This window comes from Lineus longissimus, chromosome 5, assembly GCF_910592395.1.
Source record: "Lineus longissimus chromosome 5, tnLinLong1.2, whole genome shotgun sequence".
Taxonomy (NCBI): Eukaryota; Metazoa; Nemertea; class Pilidiophora; order Heteronemertea; family Lineidae; genus Lineus; species Lineus longissimus.
Window position 1 is genome coordinate 8681631 of NC_088312.1, and position 14811 is coordinate 8696441.

The 14811-nt window shown below is 38.9% G+C and overlaps 1 protein-coding gene across 3 annotated transcripts in view; it reads left to right on the forward strand.

Annotated features, from left to right (window-relative positions):
- Window positions 1–14811, forward strand: part of LOC135487455 (dynein axonemal heavy chain 5-like) — a 42529-nt gene that overhangs the window by 1277 nt on the left and 26441 nt on the right. Inside the window, exons 3-20 of one of the 3 annotated variants that reach the window (XM_064771112.1) lie at window positions 2850–2876; window positions 4335–4427; window positions 7732–7764; window positions 8084–8218; window positions 8584–8673; window positions 8850–9023; window positions 9269–9452; window positions 9780–9945; window positions 10274–10466; window positions 10673–10854; window positions 11109–11228; window positions 11512–11713; window positions 12549–12644; window positions 12951–13280; window positions 13411–13640; window positions 13797–13948; window positions 14118–14325; window positions 14522–14742. In XM_064771112.1, coding sequence (XP_064627182.1) covers window positions 2850–2876; window positions 4335–4427; window positions 7732–7764; window positions 8084–8218; window positions 8584–8673; window positions 8850–9023; window positions 9269–9452; window positions 9780–9945; window positions 10274–10466; window positions 10673–10854; window positions 11109–11228; window positions 11512–11713; window positions 12549–12644; window positions 12951–13280; window positions 13411–13640; window positions 13797–13948; window positions 14118–14325; window positions 14522–14742 — 2836 coding nt within the window. Of the gene's footprint in view, window positions 1–2849; window positions 2877–3435; window positions 3517–4334; window positions 4428–7731; window positions 7765–8083; window positions 8219–8583; window positions 8674–8849; window positions 9024–9268; window positions 9453–9779; window positions 9946–10273; window positions 10467–10672; window positions 10855–11108; window positions 11229–11511; window positions 11714–12548; window positions 12645–12950; window positions 13281–13410; window positions 13641–13796; window positions 13949–14117; window positions 14326–14521; window positions 14743–14811 lie in introns of all 3 variants that reach the window. The other 2 variants (XM_064771111.1, XM_064771113.1) reach the window with 2 other exon arrangements.

Here is a 14811-nt window from a genome sequence, read left to right on the forward strand (position 1 = left end):
ACACTACAATAGCAATTTCCAGTATACTGTTGAATATAACATCAGATCATATACTTTACTCGGCCCATAACCTCAGCAGGGGTGAAACAAAGTTTGTAACGGTTTGTTAAAAATGCCTATGCATGGTTGTCATACTTCAGCAGTTGTTTTGAGTCAACCCCCTTGATCGAGTATAATATGGTATACTTTACAACAAAAATGTAATTCTCTCCTTGGGTAGCTTACCGAGACGTTTTGGTGATTAAGCTTATATACCTGTTCAGGAGGTTTTATAAAACCTCCCAGACTTGATAGCCAGAACGCATTGCCACAGTATGCAGAATGTAATTGGTATAAAAACTCTCCATGATTTGAAAAGGCCTAATAATGTTTAATCCGCCTTCATGCCCATATTAAAAATAATATGTTCAAGCCCATTCTGCATGGGCTTATGCAGTTTTATAACTGTACTGGTTTCTCAAGAATTGATGCTTATGATTTCTTAAAAGGAATATCTGGTTTTTTTGTCATCTTTACAATCTTGAATGCATAACGCAGACAAGAATTATTGATAAAAAAAAGGTTTTGAAATCGGTGTCAGTATGTAAGTTAAGTAAAGAAGTAAGGTATTTGGCCATCTGACTTTCTGTTTTCAAAGAATTGACTTGAAGAGTAGAACGGGAAAAGCCAATACAAATTAGCTTAAATGTCATCAGTCTACTCAAAAGTAGGCTACTGTGACTGAACTGCTCAACTAAAGCCGGTCTCTTCTGTCTGCTTTTGATATCTGGTCTTCAGTGCCAATGATCAATGACAGAAGTCAACAGTCTTTGTGTACAGAACCCATTCAGACACTTTTGATTTCTATGAGACCTGTTAGGTTAGTTGTGACCTTTTGTGAGGAGGCATGATTTATCTTTTATGCCTTGATAAATTACAGGTATATCCAATGCGGCAATGGTTATCTCCATGTTTGCTTTGTTCATTAATTCAATGGTAATTTCTGATTTATTGGCACTACTTTTCATAATTATGACGGGTCAATGATTTCTCTTGTCTCTCCACATGCCCTAGGATGTTAGAGTGCATTGCCAGGAAAGTCGGGCCATTTTTCATGAAAGATTGCAATCGACCTTTTAAAAATAGACTTTTCTGGTTTCAAACATTCAGGGTCATCTTCAAGTAGGGTCATTCAGACCCTTCAAAGTATAAACCCTCTTGATTGACTTGAAAAGAATGTTGTGATGCGTGCATAGACTACAATGAGTTTAATTTCAAATTAAAGGCAAACCATTGGGTACATGCATGACCTTTTGAAGTTTCATGCAGGTCGAAGGTCAACTACTTTAACCAATTGATGTGATCACAAAGCTTGCTACTTTCAGATTAATTAACATTCCTGTAATGATGAATAATTTAAGATTTCTTAGATGTTAGTTGAATCGATCACATTCTCATTGAGATGCTGGTACATATTTCATAACCTTGTGTGTGACATCTTGTCTCGTGACTACATTGTAGATTGTAGATGAATTTTGTCTCAAGGGTTTTGAGCGCCCTCACGCCATGTCCAGCAATAATGCATGGGGAGAACACAGCAGTATCATGCACGGTATCGCTGCTGTTGTGAAACATAAGTTGGGCAGAAGCCGAAGGGTTGGGTTGGTTGACTTTTTGTAAATTCTTTGGATATCCTGAAATAATTAAATTTGAAGTTCAATCCCTGGATGGGTGATATATATATTTTGGCACCTTTGGAGTTGAAATTGCGAATTCATCTTCAAAATGGAGTCCAGTACCCCTGACAGTTTGCAAAGAGAGCTTTTGTACAGCAGCTTTGACGCAGATGATCAGTATCTCGACTCTGATCCTGAGCTCCTTCAAAGCCTGGTGTTTCTCCAAGATTCAGACAGCGAGGTGAGGGAGAGAAGGAAAATCAAATGCATATCGAGAATTTCAGTTTCACCATGTCCATACTTTTGTTCATTTCTAAACTCCCACCATTGATACTCTCACTTTCAATTGTTTGTCCATCTAGTTAATTTAGGCACTTTTTTATTTGAGTCAATATTTGTCTACTCTAACAAATCATGAATTTTCTTTGATTGGGTTATTTTGAAGGGACACATTCTTAAGGTATGAAATGTTGGTTTTTACTGTTGTTTCAAAGATCAAGGCTTAGGACACAAAGCCTGTGGGGCTATTGTCATGTATTGCATTGTTAAAAAATTGCATGAATTGAATTATTTACGTGTTGAGAAACATGTATCATACATAAATGGAAGAAATGAAGAAAACGAAAGTGAAAAAAATTATATGAAAGTAAGAACTAAGATGCCATGAGATAATGGATGAAAAAATAAATTTGGTGAAACTAGTTTAATGATCCTAAAATTGATCATTATGCCATAAAACTTGCCCCCAACTCCTATTTCGTCATAAAATTAGCCACGGTAGTCAAAGCCTTGGTGATGTTATTTCAATAAATATATTTCGTAATGAGTGTGGTGTGTTACAACTTGTGAGAAGTCTTCTCTCCTTGGCTACTTGCTAAGTTTGGTATACACCGGCAACTTGGTTCACTATTAGAATACCAACGGAGCTGAATGTGGTGATGTGTGTCAGTTCTCTAGATTCAATGATGAGATCATGTCAGATACAGAGTAAACCGCTTTTCTGGATGGATATTCTGGATGATAATACTAATACAACTCGAAGCGAGAGAAAAGTTTGTTTGTGTGAAGATTGGTAATTTTGAAGTTCATCATTCATAATGACTATGTCAGGATCCACACTTTCCCTTAATATGAAGAACGAGGTAATTTTAGTTTTGGTCACTTTCATGCAATTTTTTTCTTCACATTTGTTAGGGAAACAATGGCCAAACAGTGGTACTGGTAAGGATTCGTACTCAGTTCCCTGTACAGACTTAGTTGGTCTCTAATTTATAGTCTATGATAATCGGCATATGAAAAAAATAATTGGTGTTCATTTATAACTGCACACCCAAACTAGGTACTTACTAACTACTCTAGGTCTAGTGGTTTATTAGTATCATATTAGTGATTAGTCTTTCAATGAAATATCTTGTAATTATACAATATATTACTTCAATGTATGATTGCTGAGATGTAACACTAGAAATCACTTGTACAAAATGCACAGTCATAGAGTTACTCAAACTGGGACTTAGTAGAAGATAGAGGAACTTGATTGAAGATTAGTCAACTCAAACTACATTCATTATCATAAACAGCTTTTGCTCTTTTAATGATGACAGATGTACGGATGTATGGACTGAGGTACAACGGCAAAACTTTGTTACCCTGTAGTATCACCTCCATCAATTTGGTAAAGGATGAATGATTCCCAAACATTGCCTGGGTCAGTCCAGGTTGATAACAAGTGTCTTTGAGTTTGAACGGCTGATTTTTTGAATTCTTACAATTTATCAAGGATCGGCGTCATCAGAGGCACGGCCCTCGTCGCGATTCTTACCAGGATTCTTTAAGCAGTCACGGAAGCAATGCTGTGGGCGTAAGTAAGGTATAGAGGCATCGGTAATGGTGGCTTCAGTACCTGCTGATGTACGAGTATTTTTTCAACTTACCAAGTTAAATGTTTTATTGCAATTTGTTCCAGTCTGGAAGTGTTTCACCTTATTTGCTTAGTCCTGCTGTAAGTAGCATGCACATATTTGGTGGTGGCAGAGAGTTTAACTTTACTGAGAGTCAAAGGTTGGTCCGGGTGCTTGATAAACATGACTTCTCTTAAAATACGAATTGATCTGGTGTTTGATTTTGGTTGGAACAGAGGGCTGGTAAAATTTACCCTTATATTAAGAAAGCATGCAATAATTTATAATAGCAGAACTACCTGGTGTGACTGTTGCATGATGATGACCCATTATTTCAGTCTGATAATCTCCAGTATCCCAATATATCATTATTTAATCTTTGCTCTTCCAATCCAAGAACAAACAGTTGCTGTTGTCAGAAGTCAAATGTAAATGGAGACATCAAAAACTTAAATAACTTATCTATGTTGAAAGGCAACCATATGGGATGGATTCCACTAATCTAATTTACACATAGAACTACTTTACTATAGGCTTTTGCTTGTTTAAGATGTAAAATAGTGATTGCCTTTTCAAGTTACATCTTGATGTCATCTCTCATTCATTCAGTGACTGAAGGCATCTTTGTCACGTTTTTCACATGTGCCATACTGCATCAATTCTATTTCTATGAATTAGTTGAAAATCGTTGTATACATGTTTTTGGTGGCCGTTATTTTGCAGAATTCCAGGTCTTAAACTTGTATTTTAGACTGATTTTGTCTGTGTCTTCCTTCAGATGGGCCCGAAGAAGAATGTGGTGCTTTCGGGGGAGGCCATGAAAGAGATGCAGAAACAGATGAAGGCGAGCAGAGATGAGAGGCGTCTTCAGGTATGGACTACACTAGGCATATTCCTATGTCTGTTCCCCTACCATAAAGCTTTCTAATCTAAATGCACAAAATCAGAGACTAAACCAAGAATGTAACTTCTGTGCAAATTGAACTTGTGTCGATAACGGTGAATTGTCATATAGATTGAAGCATTAGTCAACCCTAGCGTTCAGATCAGTCAGATTGAAAATCTACAAGAATAGTATGGCTTCTTCTACAGGGCTAATCGTCTTTAGTTATCAAGTTGTTGGAGCACATTCCAATTGAATGGGGTTTCTAGACAACATTATAGCTGTTTGAGGACAGTTCTAATTGGCTAATCAAGCGTTTGCACATTCTTGGCTATTGTGGTGCTTGGCGCTCATGCCATGTAAAACCATTAGTTATTTGTTTGGCAAATTTCTGTCAAATTTTTTCGGCAATTAGCGAGGCCATTTTGGCCACTTATAAGTAACAGTTGTATGACCAGTTTTAGAAAAATTGGGGAACAAGGTCTAAATTGCCCCCTCTCCTTGACAACAATAATAAATCTAGAGTGTGGTTGATTTAGAGGGGGGGGGGGGGGGCATATGAGGAACACACCCCTAACACCCCTCATAAATAACATATTTTAAACATTTTCATTAAAACTAACAGCAGGTAAATCATTTTCTAAAATGCTATGTGTTACAGGGATCAAAAATTCGTGAGCAGGTACATGTAACTCAGATAGTTTTAAAAAGTAAAAAGGTACCATTATATCATCATGTAGTGCAGTTTTGCGAAAGCAATAATACTCATTTGAATGAACAAAAAGATGTGCCAGGAATTTTTGAGCCTGGGTGTTGTCTTTTTTCTTAACCTAACTATTTGTGAGTGCAATTGGAGTCTACCACTGACGCTGTATTCAATTTTAAAACAAAACGAATTGAAAATTAGTTTATTCAGAGTGCTGGTTGTGAAAAGTTGTTAATTAGTTGAAATCTTCTTGATTACTTTGAGAGATACCAAACTGGCGATGTCCTCACAGTTGACAAGAAAGGTGCATCGTCTTGAACAGAAAATTTACTTTTGATTTCAAAAATTATTACTTCAGTGTATAAAACTGTCAACCCTTTAGCTTTTTGTTTGAAAGGGCCTAAAAGTCATTACTCCATGCGCATATATACATATCATTCAAAAGGTTAAGAAAAATTTATTTATTTTTAATCTGTTGAATTGCAGCTTTCGTTTGCATTGGGATTTTCTTTCTGTTAGTGTTACTAGTTTATAGTGTGTTGTCATGTGTTTGTTGTTAAGCTATGATTATAGGTTTTGTACAGTTTAATTCGTCTATGCGTATTGGTAAAATCTGTATTACATTTCTATATGGCCTATATCATGTGCAATCTATAGAAAAAAAGCTCTAATAATGAGGTGTAATCCGTGTTGATTGATTACCATACGCTATTCAACCCACGATATGGTATGCCGTCTTATCTATAAACATGACAAAGATGAAAAAAGTAGTGCTACTTGCACAATCACAATAACAAAATATTCACCTAGTCGACTTCAGAAGTAAATGTCACTGTCCTTTTTGGCCACTGTGTGAAAACTACTGGGTCGATTTGACAACAATTCTTGACCCTGTAGGTTTTGAGATTGCCTAGTCATTTGGTGACGCAAATGCATCAGAGTCAGCATGGTTTAACAGTAATGTTAACATTCATCTCAAGCTCGTCTATTGCTAAAGCCATGAGCTTCATCAGCTAGTGTAAACATGTCAAGAACTAAACAAGTTACATCCAGCCAAGGTATTCTTGTGCTAAAACTCGGTCAGTTATTGACCATGTCCCCAACTGTCAACAATGAAAACCAACATCAATATCACTACAATTCACATACCAATCAAGTTACATGAATTAGCACCAAATGGTATGTAGATTAGCCAACAGACTCAATATTATCCTACCTAGTCATGTATTCATATTGACGAATTCTATTAACTTTATTGATCTTTAGTAATTACAAGTGGCAGCTGCCCTTGGGCCATTTCTTACGCCATTTTATCAACAATATCGCAATTATTTTGTGCCAATTTAAAGGGAATAATATTTTTAAAGATGTCCCCAAAACATTGAAATTCAGGTAGAGGGCTTTCTCGGAGTCCCTGTGACAATACCCTTCCCATACAGGTAGGCCTCATCTCAAAGGTCTAGAGACAGCTCCTTTGGCTCATGATCCAGGCCAGGAGCTTGAACCATTACGCCACCCCACCACCACTGCTCTCAAAACTGTGTGAAACAATTTCTTCTTCCTAAAGTTAGTTTCCAGAGTCTGATAACCCGGGTCGATAACTATGGGGACTCTTGTTCATCCATTGAAAAGCATTCTAATTGGTTCTTGCCCCCTCTAGCTATCTTTTCAGCATTTTAATCAGTTCATCAGACACATGTTGGGCTTTTGTTGGTGTGATGATTTGCAATTATCCTTTGAAATACTGTCTGAGAAAATATGATGACTTGACTAAACTTTGAAAGGATATCAGTTCAGGCCATCTGGTGAAAGCCATCAAAACTAAATAAAACTCAATGCAAGAGATGTTTGATATTTAGAAAAAAATTACACTACATATATACTAGGGCAATAGGTTATTTCTACAGGTCATTATGAAAATAAATCATATTTTTTAATATGTGTTGTGAAACTTTCTTTATGATCGAAATTATATCTTGTTGTCAGTAATGATGTTGTGCCTTTTATAAACTCTGTTAACAAATTTTGTGTGATTTTCCATTGCTCTCTTTCTCAGTATGATGATAAATGATTCTGTTATAATGCAAACTTGACCAGTTAACAGTAGTAGCCATTGGTGATCATGATATGTCTCAATAATGTCCACTCTCCAGTAATTAATGTTTTCCCATTAAAAATGAAAGCACCATTAATCACTATGTATAGAAGGAAATGACAACTTGACATCTAATTGCCCATTCTAATGCCACCTCAATAATTACTGCCACATATTTACACTTTCTTGACCAAGTTTGAACAAATGCACAGAATCTAAGTCTCAGAAAACTGGAGTTCAATTTAAGTTGGTCAGGATCAACTGGGCATTTTATTGCTGTTCTTCATACAAGATTCTGGCAAACTTAAGATGACCCAGCTGATGACTTCAACATGATACTAAATACTTACTCACACACCCTCTCAACCTTTGCTGGTACTTGTGAAACAAACCTGCTTTCTTGCTCAAAGTTTTTCATGGTGTCATTATTAAGTGGCTGTTTTCGGCCAGATCAGACTTACTTTTGCTAACTTCTACTGTGTTGTTTTCAGATGGACCAACGCCATACATACTTATTTCAAAAGGTAAGTTTCTTGCAATCCTTTATTGAAGGGAACCAGTTTGTGATCCTGCTTGAAGCTAAAAAGTTATTGGCAGTTGAAACTGATAGAATGAAGAACCATTGATTGTAGTTGGAACGCAGCAGCTAAAGTATGTCACTCCAGGGGTTTATGATATCAGTGTCTTTCTGTGTCAAGAAGTCTGAACAGCCACAGAAAGACTGGCCATGGGGTCTTTCAGTTATCAACATTAAAAATTCAAGTTTCCCTACATGAATTTATAAATGTATATATATATATATAAGTTCCCTTAATTGATGTGAAATATTTGCGTTATATTCAGCTTGGCGATTCTCTTGGTTTGGACGTGAGTGCTGTTGAGGATTTCCTCCTGACCGATGAGAAGTTTGATTTGATCGATGAGTTTTTCAAAGCGGGAGGAAGCAGGAAATTAATATTCTATTACCAGGAGATTGTGGTAAGTAAAGTAAAGAATAGGCTGATATAAAAAATTGGTGATATTGATCTCTAGTTTGCAATGATTTCCTTTCCTATGAGTCTCGGTTTATAGCGTTTGAGACCGAGATTAACTAGCTTTTAAAATGTTGACTTGGCAACTGTCTAGGTATGCAAATACATAAGATTGAGGGTGCGAATACTTTTGGGCCCAATGGATATAACAGTACATTGATTTTGTTATTTTCCTTTGCATGAGGTTATAGTTACTGCCCTATCCCAAAAGCTCTTTATAACTGCTGCAGTGTACCTGGTCTAGTTATCATAAATCCTAGCATGTGGCAGAGCATGTTCGTTTAAATTGACATGATTATGTCTCCTTTCAAGCGTGAAGCCATGTTCTCACGGACAGAGACCTCAAGCGTCATCAATGCCAACCCCCAGAAGAAACTCTTCATCACAAATGGCAAATGTGAGGTAAGTAAGATGTATGGCCAATAGATAGATTTGTCAATTAATAGATTTAGACCAACATTTTCGATACTTTCTTTCGTCTTCTTGTAGCCACCCTGTAGTGGGGCTGCCTCCTTAAAGTTGTCTCCCCCTGGCCTGCCAAGCTTAGACTCTTCATTCATTTGATCTACATTTTTCAGGGTCTGACTGGCCTGTGCTTCCATTTCCTGAAAATCACCGACAAGCCCATCACGGTGCAGAATATTGCTCAGGAAGTGAACTATGGCATTGTGGACGCCAAGGGTGGGAAGTTACTGGAAGGATTCGAGAGATATATCTCGAAAATCATGCTGCCTGCACTCCAAGGCAATGAGGTGGGTATATTTTATCGGAAGAACATATGTTGCTCAAGAATGTCTGATGATAGAAGAAATCTTTCTGAAATCTTGATCTCATCCCATATTTCATTATCTCTATGCTGCACGTGTTTGGTGTACTTTGACCTAACATGGGCCATTATGGCACCATGAGCGATGACTGATGACCATTGTTTAGCAATGTGATATGGTCATAAATTGAAAGAGACTACAAAACAAATAATGATACACTTTACCTTCAGAACTGGGGACCTCTTAAAGATAGCAGCAACAGCCAGGTACAAGATTTCTTGGAGACGCTGGAGAAATTCGTAGCAAGTCTGATGGGCGCCAAGGACAATATGGAAGGTCAAGTGACCTTGGGTGATAACGATTTGGGCTACATGTTAGATCCCCTCAAAACGCCAGCAGACTACCAAAGTGCAGGTACTTAGTAGATTGATAATTCAATGAATGGGTTCGCTTGACCCAAAAAGAGCATCGGTACTAGCTGAGACTTTGGTCCCCTCTGCTCAAAGCAGGCTTTGTCACTGTGGCCAGTTACAACTGCTGAGCCAATAAATAACATTGAAATTAATCCAATGCCTCCGAAGGCCACACAGTTTATCCCCATGGTCCTTTGAGTCGACCAACTCGCAGTTGATAGAATTTTTATCAAATGGTCGCACATTTCCCTGGGTCTACTGTATGTATCCCTAGAAAGTTTGAGTTTTTACAAAAACCTCGACCTTGAGTTTCTTCTTTCATCTCTAGCAAGCAACACTGACACCCTTGAGAAGATGGAGGAGCTGCTCGGCCTCTGGGCCAAACAGATTGAGCAGGTGTTGGCTGAGAGTGAGCAGATGAGGCGGGAGGCAGACGACATTGGACCCACCGCTGAACTCAACTACTGGAAGAGCCGAACTTCAAAGTTCAACAAGTAAATTATCAGTTAATTCCCTCTTACCTCACTTTTCTAGTGTTAAGCCGATACTGGCATTAAACAGTACAGGTGGGGGGGGAGAGGTATCAAGGTTCCGAGACTTGGCGCAAGTAGTGATGAAAGAAGACACTATTGAGAATGATAGGAGTCCCAGGTTGTGTCTGACCAGGTTGGCAATCTTTGAATTGCCTTTCTTGTTCCATCTTTGACTCCAAAGATGGACCTAATGATGAGAATGCAATATGGCAAGCAGTTAAGTAAAGGTTACCAATATCTGCAACGTGACCAAGACGAGCATTCAATAATTGTCTGATTTTTCTTGCAGCTTGTTAGAACAGATCAAGAGTCCCCGGTGCAAAGCTTTAGTTGGTATCCTACATGCCGCCAAATCCAAGATGTTGAAGAAATGGAAGGAGCTCGATATGCGTATTACTGACGCAGCAAATGAAGCCAAGGACAATGTGAAATACCTTTACACACTTGACAAGTTCTTTGGACCACTTACAAAGTGCACCCCGGTAAGTTACCTGACCTGACAGATCGCACCACCAAAAATTCATCGGGTGATATCCTCACATATTGGTGAGTTTATCACTTGAATTCCAGTCTGCTGCCTTTCTGCATAGAATAAATCAACCATGACTTGAATGGTGCTGGCAGCAAGTTCTTAGCAAGAACTTCAACTTCATTCTTCAGATGTTGTAAATTTTAAAAATATTTCCAGGCATCCTTGGTTGAGCACATTCCAAAGTTAATGAGTGCTATCAGGATGATCTACAGTATTTCTCAGTACTATAACACATCGGAGAGAATGACATCGCTGTTCGTGAAGATCACCAATCAAATGATCACGACCTGCAAGGCTTACATCAAGAATGGCGTCACGAAGATCTGGGAGCATCCAAGGTGAGTAGTATTACGGAAAGTACGATACATGTCGCAATATCCTTCATGTCATATTGTAACATCAAATGTAAATTTCTTCAGGATACAAATGATTCCATTGGAAAGTGATCTTTGAAAGCTTTCCAGTGAATGATCATGTTCTATATTCTTTGATGATTCCTGAGTTTTTGGAAAGATGTTTCTCTGAATCATGATCACTTGGCAGCTTGTGTCCACTTGGAGCGCTCCATGCAATTGTTTGATTGATATTTCAGGGGGGAACTGCTCCAGAGACTGACGGACAGCATGGATCTTAACACAGAGTATCAGAAGTACTTCCAGAAAACCAAGGAAAAACTCAGGCAGACGCCCAATGAGAGGCAGTTTGAATTCAGGTAAATTCTATAACTTCGCAAGCTGAACACAGAAAGATCTTCTGACATGGTGAACAATAATGTCATGTCATGACAAAAGTTGATCAATTGAGAAGTTTTACCATGGATTTTCAGGCCTTGGCTAAGCATGAGCTTTGCCAGACAGAGAAGGTGAGCTCAAAGTAATATATACAAGACAAATTTTGATGTGAAGAAAGCAACAGACTCTCTGTTTAGGCAAATTTTAGTTATAAAAGATTCTAAAGTGTTACAGTTATAACTTAACCTACATTTCCCCTTTCAGCGAGAACTACATCTTTGGTAAATTCGACACTTTCTGCAAACGTCTCGAGAAGATCATCACCATGATCAACACCATGGAGAGCTATTCCAACCTACCTGATGTCAAGATTGAAGGCATCGACACCATGGTCGTCAGGTTCAAGACAATCTGTGAAAGCGCAAAGAAGAAGAATTATGACATTTTGGATCACAGGAAGACTGAGGTATGTATGCTTTATGTTTAAAGCAGCACCACCACAACCAGAACTATGCCACATTGTCCATGGCCATTATGTAGGTACAAAATGTTGTTTTTTCATTATCTACCTGAAAGACGGCCAGGCAGAACTAGAAACCTAGTGACAAAAACTACCCAGAAGGACCAGCAACATACATAATTGCTGACAAAATGTAGTAATATACCCCTGTGCTTGCTGTCTTAATGACTCTGGTCCATCAACTAAAGCATTGCTTCAAATAAATCTGATCCCGAGAATGTAAAATTATTTAAGTTCGGATTTAAAATCGAAATTCTGTTACACTTAGTTATTTGAACAAAGCATTTGGCTTGCTCCAGTACGGTAGTAATTTGCACAGTTCAGTCAGTAAAATGTTTTCAGATGTTGTTCTAGTAAGTGCTTTTATTCGCCGTAATCATTTCAGCCTTTAGAACCAGGACAGAATACAGTATGTTTAACCCCTTATCATGTTTGAGTCACATCTTCTCTTCAAGTTCACTATTTGATTGAATATTGTTTATTTTTGTTGAATGACTGATGGTGGCATTTCCGACAGATACCCTAGATGTTCAGTGTGTGCCTGTGCGTCACCTTGTTACAATATCTTTTCTGTCTTAAATTCTTTCCTGAGTGCTCACTGACTGGATTGGAGAGACTTTGACTTCATCCAAAAATTACGATTTTTCACTCTTTCAGAATATCACATTGTTCTATGAGACTGGCAAGGAGTCACAAGAAGCAAAACAGCATGTGTCCTTTTCAACACATCAATAATTTGACTCGAGCTTAGCATACTAATTCATTATGTTTCTTATTTCAGTTTGATCAGGATTTCGTGGAGTTCTGTCGTCAGTTTGATTTCTTGCAGTCCCAGATCCAGATATTCATGGATGGCTGGTTTGATAAGACGTTGTCTGTGAGTATTGATGAAATATCCAATTGAACAGGATTGCCGAAGTCGCATCATGACTCGGTTCAATGTACTGTTTGCCATGTCCAAGTAGTTGATATCTTGATGTTTAGTCTTGGTGGGGAAACACTTGTCGAATAAATGCCCCGAGTAAAAGAGACTGCAGACAAGGATGACATCCACAAAGGTATCCTTGAGGTTGATCTTTCCTGGACTAATGGGATTAAATCATTTGGTGTAAGGTTTACCAGCAGTCTTATTGAATTCAAGCATCTTTTGTTCAATAAATTACCGGTATCTTGATTTTTGTAGACTGAGAAAGCATTGGCCCTGCTTGCAAAGTTTGAGAGGATTGGCGGTGCTAAATTAGACATGAATGAGAAGTTCAACAAAATCTTGTTGAATTATGGAAAAGATTTGGAAATGGTTCGAAAGTTGTACCAGAAGCACAAGGCTGATCCACCTATCCCGAGAAATCTTCCGCCGATCACTGGCAAGATTGCCTGGTCCAGGCAGCTGTTCAGAAAGATTGAAACGCCGATGAAGTTCTTCAAGAAGAAGCCAGAGCTGCTTCAGGGAGCCGAGGGGAAGAAGATTGTACGCAACTACAACAAGATGGCGGCTGTCTTGATGGAATTTGAGGTGAGTTCTCTTTCCAAGATTCAGTCCATGCACATGTTTTTCTGATCACAAGTCTGACATCCATGCAAGTTTTCTCAGTCATTGTTGTACATTGTTTGGTCCATCTTATCACAATTGTCTCTCTTTGCAGATGTTGTACCACAGAAATTGGTTCAGGACAGTCGACGACCTCAAATCTGGCCTCTCCGCATCCCTCCTCATCAAAGACACAGACACCAAGAAACTGTTTGTGAACTTTGATCCCTTGGTGTTTGAGCTGTTGCAGGAAGCCAAGTGCCTCCATGGCATGAATTTAGAGATTCCTGAATCGGCCTCTCATCTGATAATAAAGGAGGACTCCATCAAGGCGATGAATGTGGCGTAAGTGTTACAGAGTTCAACATATAAAATGGCTGTTTGGCTGGTCTCTCTACCTCCATATATTTGAATATGTTTGGCTTGATTGAACCATGTTCAGCCTTAGTAGACCTTAAGTTGTTGGAATGTTAATTGAACCATTCTTTTTCCTTTTTCTAGCTTGAAGGACACACTTATTGAATACGACAGGATTGTGTCGGAGATTCCCACCATCATCCTGCCCCTGATGAGGCCGTACACGGAGAGAGTTGACGAGGCTCTCAAGCCTGGCCTTACGTCACTCAGCTGGGCTTCACTTAACCTTGACAACTGTGAGTATGAATGGGGTGTTGGCTTATGCTGTCTCTTTTATACTCTGGGCTAACTTTGTGCTATTGTTTGTTTGTCATTGGACAAGGAACTTAACTTCTGTTGTCACTATTTTGGAAAGAAGTAACAGTGCCTCATTAAGCTATAATGCCTCCTCCATCTTTTCTCCAGATCTCGAGGGCATCCGCAAGGCCCTGAGCTTCCTGGAGCGACTTTCCAAGCAAGTTCAGGACATCCTGGATTGCCGTATTGAGGAAGTCCTTGAGGATATGTCCCTGACAGCCCTCTGTGACCTGCCAGAGGATGAGCCGGTCACCATTGACCATTTCATGGCAATGACAGAAGAAACTTGTACCTTTGCGGCTGAAAACCTCACAAAGTAGGTGGATTCTTCTTCCTCCCTAGCCTGATTTTATGCAGGGAGCCACAAGATCAAAAATGTCTGATCATCTACAATCAGTGACAGTAAAATGGTTCTTCCGGTAGGGTAAAGGGGGGGGTCTTTCTTAGCATGTTTTAATTATTTTGCTTTCTTTTTCCCAGCAAATTTAATCTTATAACCCGTCATCTTGCAGGCAAAGCCAGCTGGTTGAAAAGTCTGTTGATGAGCTTGTTGCCTTGCTGAAGTCTCACCTCCATGAGAATGAGATGACCAACCTGAGCGAGGAGGAGGGCTACACCTGTGTGCAGCCAGACACCAAGAACAAGAAGCAGAGGTGCCAGGAGTGCCAGCCGTGCAGTTATTATGCCATGCTGAACTATTTCTGTCAGAAGAACACGGATGCACTGGTCAAAAGTGAGTACAAGCCTTTTGTGTTGAAGAGACCTGAGGTCCTTAAGGGACCTTGTCTTGACTTCCAGCAAA